The 17,853-nt window shown below is 47.0% G+C and overlaps 1 protein-coding gene across 1 annotated transcript in view; it reads right to left on the bottom strand.

Moving 5' to 3' along the window:
* Positions 1–1,002: 1,002 nt before the first annotated feature.
* The window catches only part of LOC139051560 (uncharacterized), a 68,908-nt gene continuing 52,057 nt past the window's right edge, over positions 1,003–17,853 (bottom strand). Inside the window, exon 4 of the mRNA XM_070528527.1 lies at positions 1,003–1,300. Coding sequence (XP_070384628.1) covers positions 1,003–1,300 — 298 coding nt within the window. The remainder of the gene's footprint in view (positions 1,301–17,853) is intronic.

A 17,853-nucleotide genomic window follows, 5' to 3' on the forward strand; every position in this document is an offset into this window, starting at 1 on the left:
CTTACTGTAGTGGTTATTTTACTTATGGAATTTTGTTAGTTAATGTAGTTAGATTTATTAGTAAGTCAGGTTAGTTAGGTATTAGTTGGATAATATTGAGCAATTGCCTATTTGTCTGATTAACTAATCAGTTGCTTAGCCGTGCGAGTGTAGTTATTGGTAATTGGTTTAGTTATAAGTTTAACGATAATGAGTAATAGTTCAGAGATATAGCAGTGATTTAGTAGTAATTAGTGATACGTTGAGTAATTTGGTAATTGGGTTATTAACGCGGTAATAATTAGTTTAGTATTTAGGTGGTTAGCTTTGTTAGTTCGAAACTGAAGTTTTCGTACGCGAAATTGTCAATAAATGAGAAGCGAACTTGCTCTGCCGTCAACTGCAACCGATGGAGTAATCCAAGTGTACAATTTGACACATGAATTAAGCCTCTGCTGAGAAGGCATTTGAACCTGCAAAGGAAACAAGGTGTCGCTGTTGTATCGAAATCCTTCGCGTTTAAGTTGCTGAACACTGTACAGAGAAAGGGCGGAGGTTTGGACGTCGTGTTGACAAAATACACACCCCGATACAGGCAGTCGAGCCTTGCGCAATGAACCACCACGCACTGAACGCACTGTTCGGCGTCATCTCCAGGGCACCTTCTGCTTGGGCCAGCGTCGCGGCGCGTCCACTGGGGGCACTGTATTGAGCTCACCCATATCGTTATGCGAAAGTTTCGTGACTAGATAGAAAGTATTGAAGGGCCTTGTTTCTATGATCGATTTAACTGAATGTGTCGAATATGGCCTGTACGAATAAATATCCAGTTCAAATTATTCTGTAACAGTATCGGTCCTGCAGGCAATATGCTTCGGGAATACGATTACTTTGTATAGTAACTATTAAGACAAGTCGGTCACACAAAACAATAAAGAAAACAATCTGCTTAAAACATTTTTTTTGCATTCTCTGTATTATTCTCGTGTACATCAATCAAATCGCGTTCTGTTCCGCAGTCTTTTACGATTTACAGTAGAAAAGTTCCCTAACACCCGGCTTGAACCACTTGCGGCGCCGCCTAAGGCCACTGCCTGGTGCTGAGGGCCCAACACGCCCTCGGCGTACCATGATTCCCTCGCCTAACGTTGCGACAGCTGCCATTCCCATTCCCATTATCCAGACGGCGAACAACCCGGAGACGTCTTCAGAGCGGATGGCCTCGGCTGCGCTGTGCGCGCGCTCTATCTGCCGCCATGTCTGCAGCAGCACCGCTTCCAGGTGACGATCCAGCAGTCCGGATTCGCAGATCCAGCGGGTGCTGCAGATATCGACAAGAGAGGCCATCACTGAGAGATTAGCGTGTTCACTCAGGAACGGACAGTCAGAAACTACTGAATGAATTCATTCAAAATTAGGCCCAAATATTTTAATGAATGAAGAAGTTGGGGGAGAAAAGCAAATATGCGCACCCCACATACTATGGGAATAAAGAAAGCGAAGCTTTCTAAGCTGTTTGCTTTTATTGACGGTAATTAGCCGCAATGTAGATGGCGAATGGGCAATTTCTTCCGCATTGAATCCAATACAAGAGTTGTGATTTGATGTTAAACGTTACACTGCGTGCAGCACTGCTATTTGTCTCTGTGGAACACACAACACACAGGAAGACGTCTTTGCTTCAGGCGTTGTTGTGCGCCATTGTTCATAACCTCTAGATTCCTTGAGCATTATCATCGCCTCACATGCCATATCGCATCGTAGCAGGAGTCTTAAGCGCTAATTGAAATATGGGACTGTAGGTGCCAAAACGATGATTGGTATGTGAGGCACGCCACAGGGGCGGACTCCAGATTAACTTCGACACTCTGTTGTTATTTAACGTGCATCCAAATCGAAGTAAACTAACGTTTATGTATTTTGCTCCCGTCGGAGTGCGGCTGCCACGTTCGGGATTGAACCCCGAGCAATGTCACAACCGTCAAGCTACCGGAGCGCGCAAAGAAGCCTTGACGTGTGACCGCTTCTGTAGTTTCGCCTATACTCTACGGTGTTTTAATGCGGCTTTGCATCTGCACGGCCTGCTCATTTGTGTGACCGACAAATTAGCACGGTGTTTATTTTCAGGAATACTGCAAGCGTACCATACCGTAGCTTCAGTTTACCCGTAACCGCTGTTTCTTCACCTTCTCACGTCATCTTTAGCCTTTCCCGCCCCATGACCCTGTATGGGACAGCTAGAGTGGCAAAGCTGCTGTAGAAAAACATGACGGTAAATAAACGCGGCCAGCCAGTGTGGACAAAGAAAAGAAAGAAAACGTTGAGATGACTAGGAGCTGTGCTATGGCTCCCGTCTGAGTTTTTCGAACCGGTTGCCGTCTAAGCATGTACATTTGGGGCCGAAAACCTACGTGCCGACCTGTGCCTGTTCTACGCACACCTGACAGGACTCTATTCTCGTTTCTTGATGCGGCTGACGAGGAATCAAGTCATCGTGGATGTGAAGATCGGTGCGGGCGCCAGGACATCAGCCAGCAGCAACACAAGTGATCTGCACGACATCAGCCAGCAGCAAGACAAGTGATCTGCACGACAGGCTCATAGCAGTAAACTCATTCAGGAAGCCAGATCCTGCCTTGATTGTTCCAGCGCCAACATCACGAAACTCTCAGTGGTTGAATGTTGTCTGTCCGCGAGACAGACAGACAGACAACGAACTGTATATAATCCTGAGGAGCTACTGTCAGGACCTCCTAACGGGAGGTAATTCTAGCCGCTGGCCGCGCCCACGTAAAGGACAGAACACCGTGACGCTCCGCTCTTTCCTGGGCCCTCTGGATAGGCTGGGCTTGCTTTCGGAGTACCGTGCTTCTGATGGCCTCCTCCCATTCGGCTTCGCTGGAGAGGAAGTCGTTAGGCAACGTGGGACATCGCCAGAGCATGTGAGCCAGTGAGCAAAAGGTTTCAGTGCAGTCAGGACAACTAGGGTCCACATCCGTGTCCATCCTACTGAGGATTCCCCGCGACGGGAAAGATCCCGTCTGCAGCATTCTAAGTGTAGCTGACTGACCTCTACTCAGCTTCGGGTGAGGCAGAGGATAAATTCTCCGACCAAGTTGGTAATGTTTAGTGATTTCATTAAATGTGAGGAGTGGATCGTTCTGCTGAGGCCCTTCCTGCCCCTCCGGAGCCTCCAGACCGTCGCGGCGCGTTAGTTCTCGCGCACGGTCGTGGGCAAGCTCGTTGAGGTTTGGGAATCCCTCGAGAACGTTCGTCCCCATGTGTGCGGGGAACCACGTGAAATAATGAAAACCGAGGCAAGCCCTTTTCTCTAAAATAGAGGCCGCTTCTCATGCGAGGTTACCCGACTCGAAAGCTCTCATAGCGTCTCTTGAGTCGGTGTAAATGTAGGAACGCTCTGGATCACATAAGGCCAGCGCAACCGCAATTTGCGCTGCTATACTCGCGGTGGCCGCTCTGACCGAGGCCGAGGACCGAAGCACCCCCCGCCCGTCTACAACCGACAGCGCGAACACTCCCCTGTTCCCGTACTGCGCCGCATCGACAAAGACCGCGGAGTCTCTGTCATCCCTAAGTTTCTTCAATATGGCTCGTGCACGGGCTTTACGTCTACCCTCGTTATGCTGCGGATGTACGTTCCGCGGGAAGGGCGTCGCCAGATATGTCGCCCTCGTTTCTCGTGTCAATGTTATACGCCGATCCTCCATTATCCTAGGAGCCATGCCAACGTCGTCGAGAATTCGCCTGCCAGCTTGGGTCGACGATAACCTAACCACCTGGGCAGTGACCTGTGCCTCTATGATCTCGTCTATGCTATTGTGCATACCGAGTTGATCTAGCCTGTCGGAGCTCATGGAAATAGGCAAACCTAGCACTTTCTTGATGCTCTTGCGCATGAGTGTATTTAATTTGGTCTTTTCCGTTTTTGTCCACACTAGAGCTGACGCTACATAGTTAATATGTCTCATGAGGAACGCGTTGTACATCCGAAGGAGGTTGTCTTCACCTAACCTCTTCTTTCGGTTCGACACCCTAGAAATTAGCCGCAACATATTCTCTCTTTTAGCTGTAACGTGGGTAATTGTTCTGGCATTACAGCCCCTCGCGTCTATGAGCAGGCCTAGGATCTTAACTGAGTCGACTCTGGGAATTTTCTGCCCATTATTCACGTATAATGCCACGGGTAGCTGGTTGAGGGGTGTCAGACCCCGAACCCCTTGCCTTGCGGGTCTGTAAAGCAACAGCTCCGATTTACTCGTAGACAGCTTGAGACCCGTGTCCGCGAGGTAAGCCTCCGTCTCGTCCAAGGCCGCTTGTAGAGCTTGCTCCATTTCCGCTAGGGAGCCCCCTGGGCACCAGATCTTGATGTCATCTGCGTAAAGTGCGTGACCTATGCCCTGGAGGCCGCCCAGCCTATCTGATAGACCATTCATGACTATATTTTCGCAGATTAACGCGAAGTTGTAGTAATATATTCCAACCGAACAATTCGAACAAGGGTACACTGCCGCAGCGCAATATAGCGATGAAGCGATTGGCAAGCTTGCTGAGCTTTGTTTCTGGTTTGCCCAGGAAAAAAGAGCATAACGATTTAATCCCAAACTATAGCCGTGTCACCCAGCCAGATTTATGGGACCCTGATTGTCACAGCTGCATATCTCAACGTTCAAGGACAATGAGTGGACAGGCTTCTGGGAACAATTTGTGCAGACCTGTGACTTAAACAATTATTTGAGGAATTCTGCCAACTTTTATTACCTCAAAAGTTTCCTGGCTGATGATGAAGCAGCAGCAACTGCTGATTTGCCTACGTCCGGATCATGCTATAAAGACGCCATTGCGCTGTTGAAGGAATATTTCGGCGGTCGAACAAGCATCATTCAGTATCATTTGATGGCGCGGCAGCATCTCTCGATTGTAAAATTGGTCAATGACATAAGTGGTCTTCGAAGGTTGTATAACGTGACACAGCTTAACATCCACTCTCTGGGTGCAATTGGCGTGCCATCTCTGACATTGTCAGCGATTGCCTTCGATATATCTTAAAATGCTCCACCACACGATATCATTCTTTGTTTTATACGAGAAAAACAAAGCCGAGCTTTGAGGTTACACTCATCTGACAGTCCCTCTGCACTAGCCTCTTAGTCAGTTTTGCGGCAGTTACGTCAGGCGCTGAACTGAGCGATCTCTTATACTTTATGCGAGTACAACTCGAAAGCAGAGTACAATGCGCGTAACCGTCTCAGGGACCTGCCGTCTCCACCCCTTTTTCTGGTTCGGGATCCTCCTCAATCCTAACTCCACTTCACGAAGCACCTCGAACTGGCAGCAGGCTACTCGAATACATCGCATCCCAAAGCTTCAGTTCCATCCAAAGCTTATTGATCAGATGAGGAAATGATGGAAACTCTGGAAAATGCATGACGTCATGTTAATGCGAGCCACCAAAGATTCTCGACGTATTTCTACACTGACTCGAATACTGGAAGCATATCCATGCCACAGTAGGTTGTTACGGGCTTTCTACAACAAACCTCGACGCAGAAAAGTCTTCAGCAAGCCATTCAAGCTCTGCATCACCTATAAATGCCCACTACTTCATTGGTGAGGCAGAATTAAAAAAAAATATGAAGTTACATAAACAGGGCCAGCCAATTTAAGCAAAGGAAGAAGACGTTCGAACACGTAGGTGCTACGCCATGGTTGCCGCCTGAGTTTTTCTAACCCGTTGCCGTCTAAGCATCTACAGGGGCGCTATAACGTGCAACAATTCCAAACTTTTCCATTGCAATTCTGCAATCAGCCCTACGCGCTTGGTGAAAAGCTTTCTTGGACCACCCCCATTCGCCTGGCTGTAACGGGACGTCACGGAAACCGCGATAGCTCCCCATCTGATACGACGTGTGCACACTGATTATGCAAGATTTGAGCGAACAAAAGCAAAATAGTTATTTCTGATTCGACGCCTTTTCGCCATTAGCCATCGGCTATTGGTCGAAGGCTTTCGGGCTGCACCTACTTCACCTGCCTATCACCCGACGTTACAAAACCACAAATACTCACCGCGTGAAAGTGACGTGCGCGCATTAAATATGCAATAACATGCCGAACAAAGCTGAGTTTTCTTCTGAATAGCGGCAGGCTGCCCTGTTCCGAAACGAATAAAAGATCGCTGCCGCCTATCGCCCAGACACTGGCTACTCGCACCTACCGGAAAGCATGGGTTTATTTGCCTCTAATAAAACTTTTTGCATGGCCACGTAACACTTCCGAGCACTTTCGAAACGTTTGCGACCTCGTTCTGCCAACTCTTCTTTGCTGAGGATCCATTTTTGGGGCATTCTTAACCTTCCGTTGCACGATGCTGTGATTTTCTACCAGCCAGCGCGTGCTAAATAATGGGAAGCGGACCAATCGCAGACGCCGGCACCACTCTCTTCGTCCGGCTATCGATTTTCAGTGCAGTGGCTGGGCCCCATCAAGTCCCTCTCCACTTGAGCGTTCTCCTCGCCTCTTGTCAGCCAATTAGATAAGACAAGCCGCTCAGCGTAGTCAATGTTATTCGTTTTTGAAGCAAACAAAAGTGACCTCCCATGAACGAGGAGAGCGTTTGGCTGGTCTGTTCATACAACCCTGTGGGTAGCCGCCCGATGCTTGCGTCGGCGGTTACGCAAATTTGGCGTCAGTAGATTGGAATAAAAACATTTTGGAATAGTTTTACGTTATAGGGCCCCAGGTGTTGTTCACTTGTTTAGTGACTGCCTCGGTGCAAGCCATTCTCTGCCTGCTCTCCCTCCTCATCTGTACAGTTCTATCTACGCCCGGTTTGCACTTTAGTAGAAAGGCAAGCACTGAAGATTCGACAATGTTTTTGAGGAAGGTCACTGATAATTACAGCTCTCAAACGGCTAATGTCAAAGGCCAGGTGACTCGAGAGGGCATAGTGCGCATGAGATGCGATACAAAGGTCCAAGCTAGTTTCTCGTGTATAATTTAGTATCTGCTAAATTCCTGCTATATGTGTGCATGCTCTGAGCCCCCCTTCGACGCGGCGTGCAAAGAAAAAGCAACAGCAACAGCGCAAAAGTCGAACGAAGAGGCAAAGAAAACTTCTCTTAAGAGAAGATATAGCCGGAATTGCGCTACGAGTTCGAAACAACGTCAAGTATTGAAGCCGCATAAACAGATAATAGGTTGTCTTGAAGGGAGCAAAGTGCACATCCCAGGCCAGTCGATTGCATTGCAGAAATAAATAAAAAAGATACCTTAAATTGGTGAATCATAAGTACAAATTTCTGTGTGTCAACATAATCGAAGAAACCCTGAAAATATCTCTCGAAAACAAAAATACTATCAGTTTAGGTGCGGCACGTCAACCAGAAAGCTTGAGTAATAAAAATTATGCGAACAAATCGTGCATCGAACAAAAGATCTTCCCAAGAAGCCGTAATAACGCCTGACTAAGATTTCAAGGCAATTTATTTAATGAATAGTTGATGCTTTATACCAGAGCTAGCCCCTAATTCCAGTTATGTTAGGACGCGAAATAGAAAACGAGCAGCAAAATCATAAACACAGAAAGTCACAGCTTCGTCCTAAATTTGAAGCATCGATTGCCATAGCAAATTGGTAGACAGCTATAATAAGGTAAATTGTGCCTTTATCGGCCATTTTAACCAGTAAACATTCGCATTCGCAGTAAACATTCGCAACTAACAAATTAACAACCATGGTGTCAGGCGCGCGCAGGCAAAAATAAACACATCTGACTCGATGAGCATGGGCTCTAGTTTGAAAAATGCTGGCGTGTGGAAGAGCGGCAGCAGCAGTGAGCGAATTGACCTTCGTGCTACGTCTCGCTTGGTGGCGGTGGTAATAAACTTTATTGAAAGGAGGAAGGGTAAAAAGGGAGGTGGCTGAGGGTTAAAGCTCAAGTAAGGCCCTGGGCCTGCTTGGCCTTTTCCGCCCAGTCCACCAGTTCAAGTTGTCAGTCGACGTCCCCGGAACTGAGCCAGGCTGTCCAGTCAGTCTTGCTGCTGACGGGGGGATGAGAGAACGGGAGCGAGGTGCATTCCCACATTATGTGTGTGAGTGTTCCTCTTTCTGGACAGAGCCTACATTTGTCGCTTTGCCTGCCCCCTGTGATTTTGTTCATGTATTTTGGGTGTGGGTATGTGTTTGTCTGAAGTCGCCGAAACGCGACGTCTCGCTTCAACGCGAACTAAGCGATGAGAACACAGCGCAAACGAAGCAATGAACCCCTGGTGCTCCTAGACTCCGTACTCATCGTACATCGCTTTAAGATAGGGCCCGCGCGGCCGGGGGCGCCTGTGCTACACGCAGCAACCACACGAGTAGAACGCACGCCCCCCCCCCCCCCCCCCCCCTTCCGCTTCCTGGTGCCTTGCGCGCGACGGAAGACGGCACGCTTCCTACGCGCTTTAATGCCTGATTGACCGGCCATCGTCCGCTCACCCTCGCACGCTTTCTCTCGCACATACATTATACGGCGTGCGGCGACGATGTTATCGCGCGCGGACTTTCTACGGAAAATCACGGCGACGCAGAAATGTGCCTGGAGCGTTCATATAATTGCTGTCGCAATAACAGTACACGATATAACTGGAAGAATGCTAGATCAATGCAAGCTATCTGAGATCAAGGTAAATGAGCTGAATCAAGAAAACTACGGCAAAATGACGATATACAAAACGTTTAGGCGCAAATGGGAAATACGTGAGATCTGGTTGTGGTAAAAGCGCTATTGAAGTCGTAATTGCGCAGCGATCACTAAAGTGGCGATGTTTTTTTAGCTCCGCAAGGGTGGTGGTGGTTACTTTATTGAGACTCTGCTCAGTTATGATCTGGCAGGCCCGAGTCCTAGGATGGCCCCTCACGAGGAGCGACCCTTTCGGCCCAGGCAACGAGGGCTTTTTGTACTTTTTCATCCGGCGTTCTGAGTAGCTCTTCCCACGTTTGTTGTGAGGGAGCTGGCAGGAGCGACCTGAGAGGGGGTAAGCCCTCGCACCCCGAAAGAATGTGATTTTGGGTAGCCAATGCAAACTTTGTAGCCTTCTGCAGAAATGCCTTGTGATCACCGTACATTTTTTAAAGTCAGGCTTGCTCCCGTAATCACGGTAGTGCACACCTAAACGGTACTCCTGTACCTATCCTTGCACGAATAACAGACCTTGCGGTCAAGTACACTGCCGATTGTTCCACGTGATTTCTACCGTATGACAGGCAGACCACGTAAAAGATGCTTCAACCACTTGACACAAATGTTCTTCTGAGCATTTTGTTACACTCTTGTGTCGAGCGCCGATCTCGCTACGTGCCGTATAAAAAGCAAAAAAGCTTCTAAGCCGCGGAGCTTGTGGTTCTTTCCCGAAAGCTACCGGTTCACGTAGATCACGCGTTAACAGCTATGTGCCTGTGGCTTCAATAGCACTTTGGAAAAAAAGTAATTGAATTGCGGGTGTCAAATGACTTCTTGATGTGGTTTCCGTTGTACTCTTGCAATGTTTTACTGGGCTTGTTTTCTGGATTGCATGCGTACCACACTCAATTATTTGCATAGTCTACTGTTTTTTTCTTTACCGGTTTCTATCTCGCATACTAAAACAGTGCAATGTGTACACCGGCAGATTGCATGCGTACCACACTCAATTATTTGCATAGTCTACTGTTTTTTTCTTTACCGGTTTCTATCTCGCATACTAAAACAGTGCAATGTGTACACCGGCAATGTGCAATGTGTACCATCTTAAATAATAATCCGGAGGGCCACACTACGGCGTGCCTCCTAATGGAATTGGGGTTTTGGCACGTAAAAGCCCATATTTCGAATCAACAGTGTTGTATTACTTGTATATATAAAATGAAATGCAATAAGAAGCTCACGCTTGTCTCGGTCTTTCAACTTCATCTGTCTAGCTAGTGATGCATTTGACCGCAAAGATGCATCACCAGGTACAAGTTCTCCTTAGCATTTCCTTCACTCTCTATGTGAACGTCAGGATCGTCAGGATCTTTGGTTATTAACAGATGTGCACTAGAACATAGATGAGAAAACGCTGAGCGGTGCTCTCGAATTATAACTTTAGGCTATACTGTGTTACCTCGCGTGGCACGTGGTATAACGTCTAACAGGACGGAGAGGCGCTATGGAGCCTGGCTCTAAAAACAGCGTCCTTAGAATATTATCCGTGAATATCCGTGAATATTGAATATAGTCCGTGAATACTATCGCTTTGTCTAGTTTTAATTTATGTGTTTTACCGCAGACAGTACTGCATGGCTTCTGTGGCAAAATACTTGTATGGGGGTTCAATACACCTGATTCAGAAAAAGAGGAGCCAATAGCCGCGTAAGACACGCCAACATGCGATTTTGACGCATCCGTGTAAAATTCTGAACATGAATACTTCGAATGGTGTTCATGGAAATGCATTCGAATTTCGAGCAGTTGTGCGTATTTTGTAAGTATTACAAACGATATATCACATTCAATCACCTGCCAATCCCACGGAATGAATGAATGAATGTTTGATGTTTAATGGCACAAGGGCCAGGTATGACCAAAGAGCGCCATGTCTGTGGTAATGAGTTTACAGTGTAATTATGGTTTCTATGAAGTTGGTGTGACGTGACTCTAAAGGAGCCTTAAAAGTAGTCGCTCTAAAGTGCGTAAAATCTGTATAATAACATTATGGCAATGACATATGACTTGTACTATGAATATTGAGATGCATCTAAAGAGAATTATACGATATGTAAAATATATCAGAGTATAAGAAATGCTAGAGTACTACTGCCTCCTTAGAGCCCTTGAAACACAAGGACCTGGAGGCATGTGCTATGCGAAGCAGCTATCACAGCGGCATAGTCTGAAAAGAGCAGACGCTACGAACGTGTGGGGCTAATAACTTGCAACACCACATCTTTCAGAAAACCTAGGACTGTGTTGGTATCAAAGAGCGGTTCTGAGCCAAGTAACACTGCAGGATGAAGGGGGATGTGCTGCTGGTATGCTAGGGGAAAATGATTTTTTCTCTCAGATTCGGTTGCCCGACACTTCAAGAGGACGTGGACGACGGTCAGCCTTCCCTCAGATCTACCACAGGCTGGAGGATCATTTTCAGTGAGCAAGAAGTTATGCGTGCCAAATGTGTGCCCTATTCTGAGACAACATAATAGGACATCTGTTCGCCGTAATTTTGTTGCAGAGGGGGAAAGAACCTAACTGTGGCTTTATCAAGTGCAGTTTGTTATTTATTTCTTCGTCCCACATGCGTTGCCAGTGGTTTCGTAGTTTCCTTCTTAACAAAGGCTTCAGGTCTGTGACAGGGACCGAAGCAGTAGGATTAACTGCATGCAATGAAATTGATGTGGCCATGTGGTCCGCTAGAACGTTACCCTCGATGCCCTTATGTCCAGGCAGCCAACATATAATCACATGTTGGTTAGATATGTGTGCTTTACACAGGACGAAATAGAGTTCATTAATTACCGGATTATTGTGGTTACAGAATGACATCAAAGCCTTCACAACACTAAGCGAGTCCGTATATATAACTGATTTCTGGAGTTTTGATTTCTTTATATGCTTTACAGTCGACAATAGTGCGTAGGCCTCAGCCGTAAAGATTCTAGTTTGCGGATGCAGTACATCGGATTCCGTGAAGGATGTACGGACGGCTGCATAGTACACCCCGTCGTGCGACTTCGATGCGTCTCTGTAGAACTCCGTGCAGGAGCATTTGTACTGGAGTTACCGGAATTGCATTTTGATTTCAATCTTTGGAGCGTGCTTTGTAACTTGCATGAAAGATATATCGCATTGTATCGGCTGCGACTCCCAAGGAGGTAGAAGCTTGGCTGGATGCAGTAGGTGGAGCTCGAGGAGTGGAACATGCATTTCATCACTAATCTCCCTCACACGCAGCGAGAAAGGCTGTCTTACGGAGGGACGGTTATGAAAGAGTGTAGCATATGTCATATCGTTAATGGTATTAAAACACAGTTGTTGAGGGTAAGAGTGGACTTTCAGAAAATATGTTTGGCTGATGTATGTTCTCTACAGATGAAGTGACCACATGTTTGATTGTGCATTTAAACTTTCAATGGGACTTGTTCTGAAAGCGCCAGTGGCCAGTCGGATTCCTGGACGGTGGACCGGATCTAGCATCTTTAGTGCGCTCGGGGCAGCGGAATGATGGATCACGGCCCCGTAGTACAACCGTGAACGAATGAGGCTCTTGTAATGATTCATTAAACCTTTCCTGTTGTAGCTGCCGCATGTTGTGCGGGGATAACACTTTCAGTAAGTTCATTGTTTTTAAGCATTTGACCTTGAGATACTTTATGTGAGGAATATAAGTTAGCTTAGAATCAACTATGATGGATAAGAGTTTGTGTTCTTTGTTCACAGGAATTCGCTGACCATACATTTCGATACTGGGATCTGCAATGAGCCCTTTGTTTCTCGTGAAAAGCACGCAAGAACTCTTGTTGGGGTTCACTTTAAATCCGTTTTCGTCTGCCCATTTGGACACTTTGTTCAAGCCCTGTTGTACTTGCCTCTCACATACTGTAAGGTTGCAGGATTTGAAACCTATCTGTATGTCGTCTACATAAACAGAATAAAAAATGGCTGGCGGTAATGAAGCACGAAGGGTGTTCATTTTCACGATGAAGAGCGTGCAGCTAAGCACACCTCCTTGAGGTACACCTGTTTCCTTTATGAAATGGCGTGACAGTACATTGCCAATTTTAACGTGGAAGGTACGTTGGGACAAATAGCTTTCTAATATATTTAGCATGTTTCCACGAATGCCCATTTCCGATAAGTCTCGCAAGATCCCATATCGCCACATTGTATCATACGCCTTTACCATATCGAGAAATATCGATTAGAAGAACTGTTTCTGTATAAATGCGTCCCGGATATTTCCTTCAATACGTACAAGATGATAAGTTGTGGAGCGCTCTTCTCTGAAGCCACCCTGATAGGGATCAAGCATTTTGCTCTGTTCAAGGAAACGAATGAGTCGCCGATTTATATATATTTTTTTCAAATACCTTATAAAGGCAACTTGTGAGGGCTATCGGGCGGTTACTTGCCACTGAGGAAGGGTCTTTGCTTGTTTCAAAACAGGGACCAGAATGGCTTACTTCCATGCGGTTGGAAGGTATGCTACATCCTAGATGGTGTTGAAAAGTGTGAGTATTCTAACTTGCGTATCATTGTGTAAGTTTTGAGCATTTCATACATGGTTCTATCAGATCCAGGTGCAGAGCTCTTGCATGCGCTCAAGGCCGCTCTCAACTCGGCAAATACTAAAAGGACAGTTCTACGTTCATTCTGTGGACATTTTCGTATGAATGGCTTACATTACCCTATTTGTTTATATTTGAGAAAGAGTTTTGAATAATTAGTGGAACTTGACACGCTCTCAAAGTGCTCCCCAAGTGAGTCTGCCTTATCAAGTAGGCTATCCCCTTCTGTGTTTACCAGAGGGAGTGAATATGTTTGTAGCCCTCTTATCCTATTAACCCCATTCCAGACTTTCGCCCCATCTGTATAAGGGTTGATACTCGATAAAAACTTCTGCCAACTCTCTCTTCTTCCCTGTCTGCGCGTTCACCTTACTTCAGACTTTACTTTCTTGAAGTTAACAAGATTCTCTGCAGTGAGAGAGGCGCGTAACGAGCCTCACACTTTGTTCTGTTTCCTACGGCCGATCCTACATTCGTTGTTCCACCATGGTACACGTCGTTCGCATGCCAAACCACTAAATTCGGATATGCATTTTGATGCGGCATCTATTATGAATGCTGTAAAATACTACACAGCAGCATCAATTTCTAAAGAAGACGTATCAGCCCATGAGATGCTAGTGAGAGTTTGAAATTTCTCCCAGTCGGCTGTATCTATCTTCCACCTAGGAGCTTCTGGAGGACATTCATTTTCTTTAGATGTTCTTAGCAGTATCGGGAAGTGGTCGTTCCCATAAGGATTGTTCGTAACTTCCCAATCGAGTTCGGGCAGTATAGACGGGCAACTATATTCGGATCTATTGAAGAAAAGGTTCTGTATGCAAGAGAGTGATACGTGGGCTCCTTATTCAGCAGGCACGCACCAGAAGAAAAAAAGAAACTGTTCAACAAGGCGACCTCGCGCATTCATGCGAAAGTCGCCCCACAGGCAGCAGTGCGCATTGAAATCGCCAAAATGAACATAAGGCTCTGGCAATTCATCTATGAAGGACTGAAATTCATGTTTAGTTAGTCTGTAATGTGGGGCTATGTAAAGAGACCTAATGGTGATGAGTTTGTTTAGGAGAACAGCTCGAACCGCCACAGTTTCAAGAGGCTTTTGTGGCTGTAATGATTTTAAGGATAACAATGGCAACACCGCGCGATTATGCGACATCATCATCGCGATCTTTGCGAAAAGTTATATACTGTCGGAGAAAGTTTGTGTGCTTTGATTTTAAGTGCATTTGCTGTAAACACAGCACCTTTAGATTGTGTTCGTGGATGAGTTCTTGCACATCATCAAGGTTTCTAAGGATACCTCTGACGGTCCATTGAATAATTTGTGTATCGATATTGGAGGAAAATAGGTGCTGTGTATAGAGAAACAGACGTAGGAATTACAGAGATTACAGCGATTAGATTACAGAGCTTTTTCGAGGCCCTGTAACCGAGATTTTCCCTTTTCTGGAGCGTTCGAGGGAGCCTCCGCGCTCTTGAGGCGCTTGGTGCGCCGTGAGGATATGTGTAGTGTCCATTGCTTCTTGTTAGGCGCCGGACACGCGCTCTTGCGAGCGAGAAGTTTTACGAGAGAGTCTCACCTCGGCAATTTTCGACAATTTTCGGGACACCTGCTTTTATTCGTCGAAAACTATGGCGTCGACGGAATCGGCACGGAAGTGGTACCGAAGGATATCAAGTTTATGAGCGGTACGTGGAATTACCCTCATTTTCTGCTGCTTGAAGGCTTCACGCCACGCTAGCTGAGCTAACCCTACCAGGCGAAGCGGTCAGCCGAACGCGCGTGACCGGTGACCCGCGGAGCGTATCCCGTGGCTCGTGAGCGCTCGTGAGCCGCCGCTCACTCTCTCCGAGAGCGACTCGGCGCTGCCGCTGTGTACCAATGACTGACGCATCCGACACAGCAAGTGTACGAGAACTTAGCCAGGAAAACAACAGCATTGAAATGCAGGTGGAGACGATACAAGAGCAGCAACAACTGGAAGCGGAGTGGACGTATGACGTGAACAGTCGAAAGGCGATAAACATCATCCGGGGAAAATGTCACACATCGGAGAGGAGAGGCAAGAAGACCCAGGTGCATACAAAACCCACAGCCAAGGACGCAGACCAACTACGAACGCAGCAAGCCGCAGCAACAACACATATTGCGGGAAACAGGCTACTTTAGAGAAAACCGAGACTTCCGCCTTTGCCAGTGCACGACACGAAGATCATCTACAGACCTAAGGCGGGATTACAACTCTCCAAATGGACATTGGTGGCAGTGACACATGTCATCGGCCAAGCTAGCAAGTTGTCCCAAAAAGACTTCTACGACAACATCCGGGATTCAAGTGCGACATGCCGAGCATATAATAATCGCAAGTACACCAAACAAAGACATAGCGTGCGACATGCTCCTCAAGATCACCAGCATCCAGCTTGGAGGGTCCATTTACGAAGTCAAAGCACATGTCAGGACCCCAGAGGGCATCAGCAAATGCGTAATCTACAACATCCCGCCAGGCACGAGCGAAGAACTACTACAGGGGCTACAAGTATCCGCAAGGTACACGGTTCTCGCAGCATGCATGCTGGGGAAATCGTCAACAGCACTCATCTACTTCGACGGACCACACGTCCCATACAGCATCATATATAAATGCTGTGACTACCGCTGCAAACCATACAGGAAATCTGTGCAATACTGCAGAACCAGCGGAGAACTAGGGCACCCGCAAGATATCTGCCGGAAACCCCTTATCTACTTCTGCTACATGTGCGGGATGGAAAATCAACCGGAAGAACATGACTGCCAACCCAGTTGTAAAATCTGTCAACAACCCCATGAGACAGCAGGGAAGGGGTGCCGACATAAACTAAAGCCAAATCCACCACCGTACAAGATCAGACTGCAATGGGAAAGCAAGATCCAAGAGCAGCAACGCAGATGGAACTCAAATTCAGACTCAGACTTCCCGGCACTATCCTAATCAAGCAGTACCTCACTACAGAGTCCAGGCAGATCCAGAAGTGACTTCAAATCAACAAGTGGTCAAGCAAACGAAGGACCCCGGTCAAGGTCACGATCTCGATCCCGTATACGCAGCGCACAAAAGCGAGTCACATATGCAGACGCTGCAGGAGGAAACACATGAGCACAAGAGCCCACGGAAACCGAACGAGACCTGCGAGCACAACTTTAAAATCAGCAAGCCCTCATTGACAAGCTCATACAAATGTGCAAAGAGCAAAACACCGCCAATCAAGCCTCCAAACCTCAAGGAATGTCAAACATCCCGCCCCCCTTACGGAAGAAAGAATCAAGGAAATCGTAACAATGGACGTGCGGAAGCAGATACAGGAGGCCACGGCCACTTTTGCAAAGGAGATATCACAACAGCTCCTGCAACACATCACCGCTCAGCTGGCCCCTATCCATGCTACCCTCCAAGACCTCAGCAATTTCATGTCCTATGCCAAGCAGAACCACGAAACGAAAGCCACAGTAGAAAAGCTGTACAACAACACCGACACGGCTCGCAAGAAAGCGCGTAAAGACCTCCACAATGCAGCCAGACCGGAATCTGCGCACCGCCATCACGCACGTCTCGCCGAATTGGTCATCCGCTGAAAGTCTCACGCCAACGTGCCCGTATGACTAGATTTTCCCAGTCATTCTTCCTCCGAACAGCAAGCGACTGGAACGACCTTCCCCGTGAAATTGTAGCCACCACCTGTCCATCAACCTTCCTAGAAAAAGTTACATCCCACCTGTCATCATGAAAAAAAAATGTTTTACTTTCTCACGTTAACCCCACCTCTTATGTAAAACCCCCTGCAGGGGCTCTTTAAGGAAATAAAAATTAAATGAAATGAAATTGAAGAAAACATCGAAAATATTGAAGAGTGGCTCACCGAAGTGGTCAAGTTGGCGGAGAACCGCACCAAAGTCATCCAAGGCCGGAATTTTGTAGCGATGCCTTTTCCAATTCTATGCTTTTTCAGGCTTTTCGCGCTTGGCCAGTGGTCAGAGCGACGGTCTGCCCACATTATCAACGGGATCAAGCGGCCGTGTGTGGTGGATGATAAGAATAGCATAGAATAAGGCATAAGGCATCGCTACAAAATAGCGGCCAACTCACCATGGACACGCTGGCCGTAGACTCTCACCTCCTACATCTTTGGGTTGGCAGAAGAGGACTACTGAGGCGGTGGAAAAAGATGAAACTTGACCGCAAACTGCAGAGACGGATCGCTCACATTACAAAGCAAGCAGAAGAATATGGAGATTAACTAAGCAGGCAGAATCGGAATAAGCTGTGCGACCAACTTCACGGCACACTCAGCACGAAGAAGACCTGGCTTATACTGCGAGCCCTTTTAGCTACCACCAGAACCAACAACAAGCAAAGACATGACCTCAAGAAAATCATTAACTCCCATACAGGAACAAACAAACAAATTCTGGAAGAAATCAAGCGTAAACTTGTCGGAGACAATGCCCCCAAGGTTACCGATCCCCGACCGTAGAAAGGCTAACCACATCTCACCCTCGACAGCCCTTTCACGCTTCCTGAACTCCAT

The sequence above is a fragment of the Dermacentor albipictus genome, unplaced genomic scaffold (genome assembly GCF_038994185.2).
Source record: "Dermacentor albipictus isolate Rhodes 1998 colony unplaced genomic scaffold, USDA_Dalb.pri_finalv2 scaffold_12, whole genome shotgun sequence".
Lineage (NCBI taxonomy): Eukaryota > Metazoa > Arthropoda > Arachnida > Ixodida > Ixodidae > Dermacentor > Dermacentor albipictus.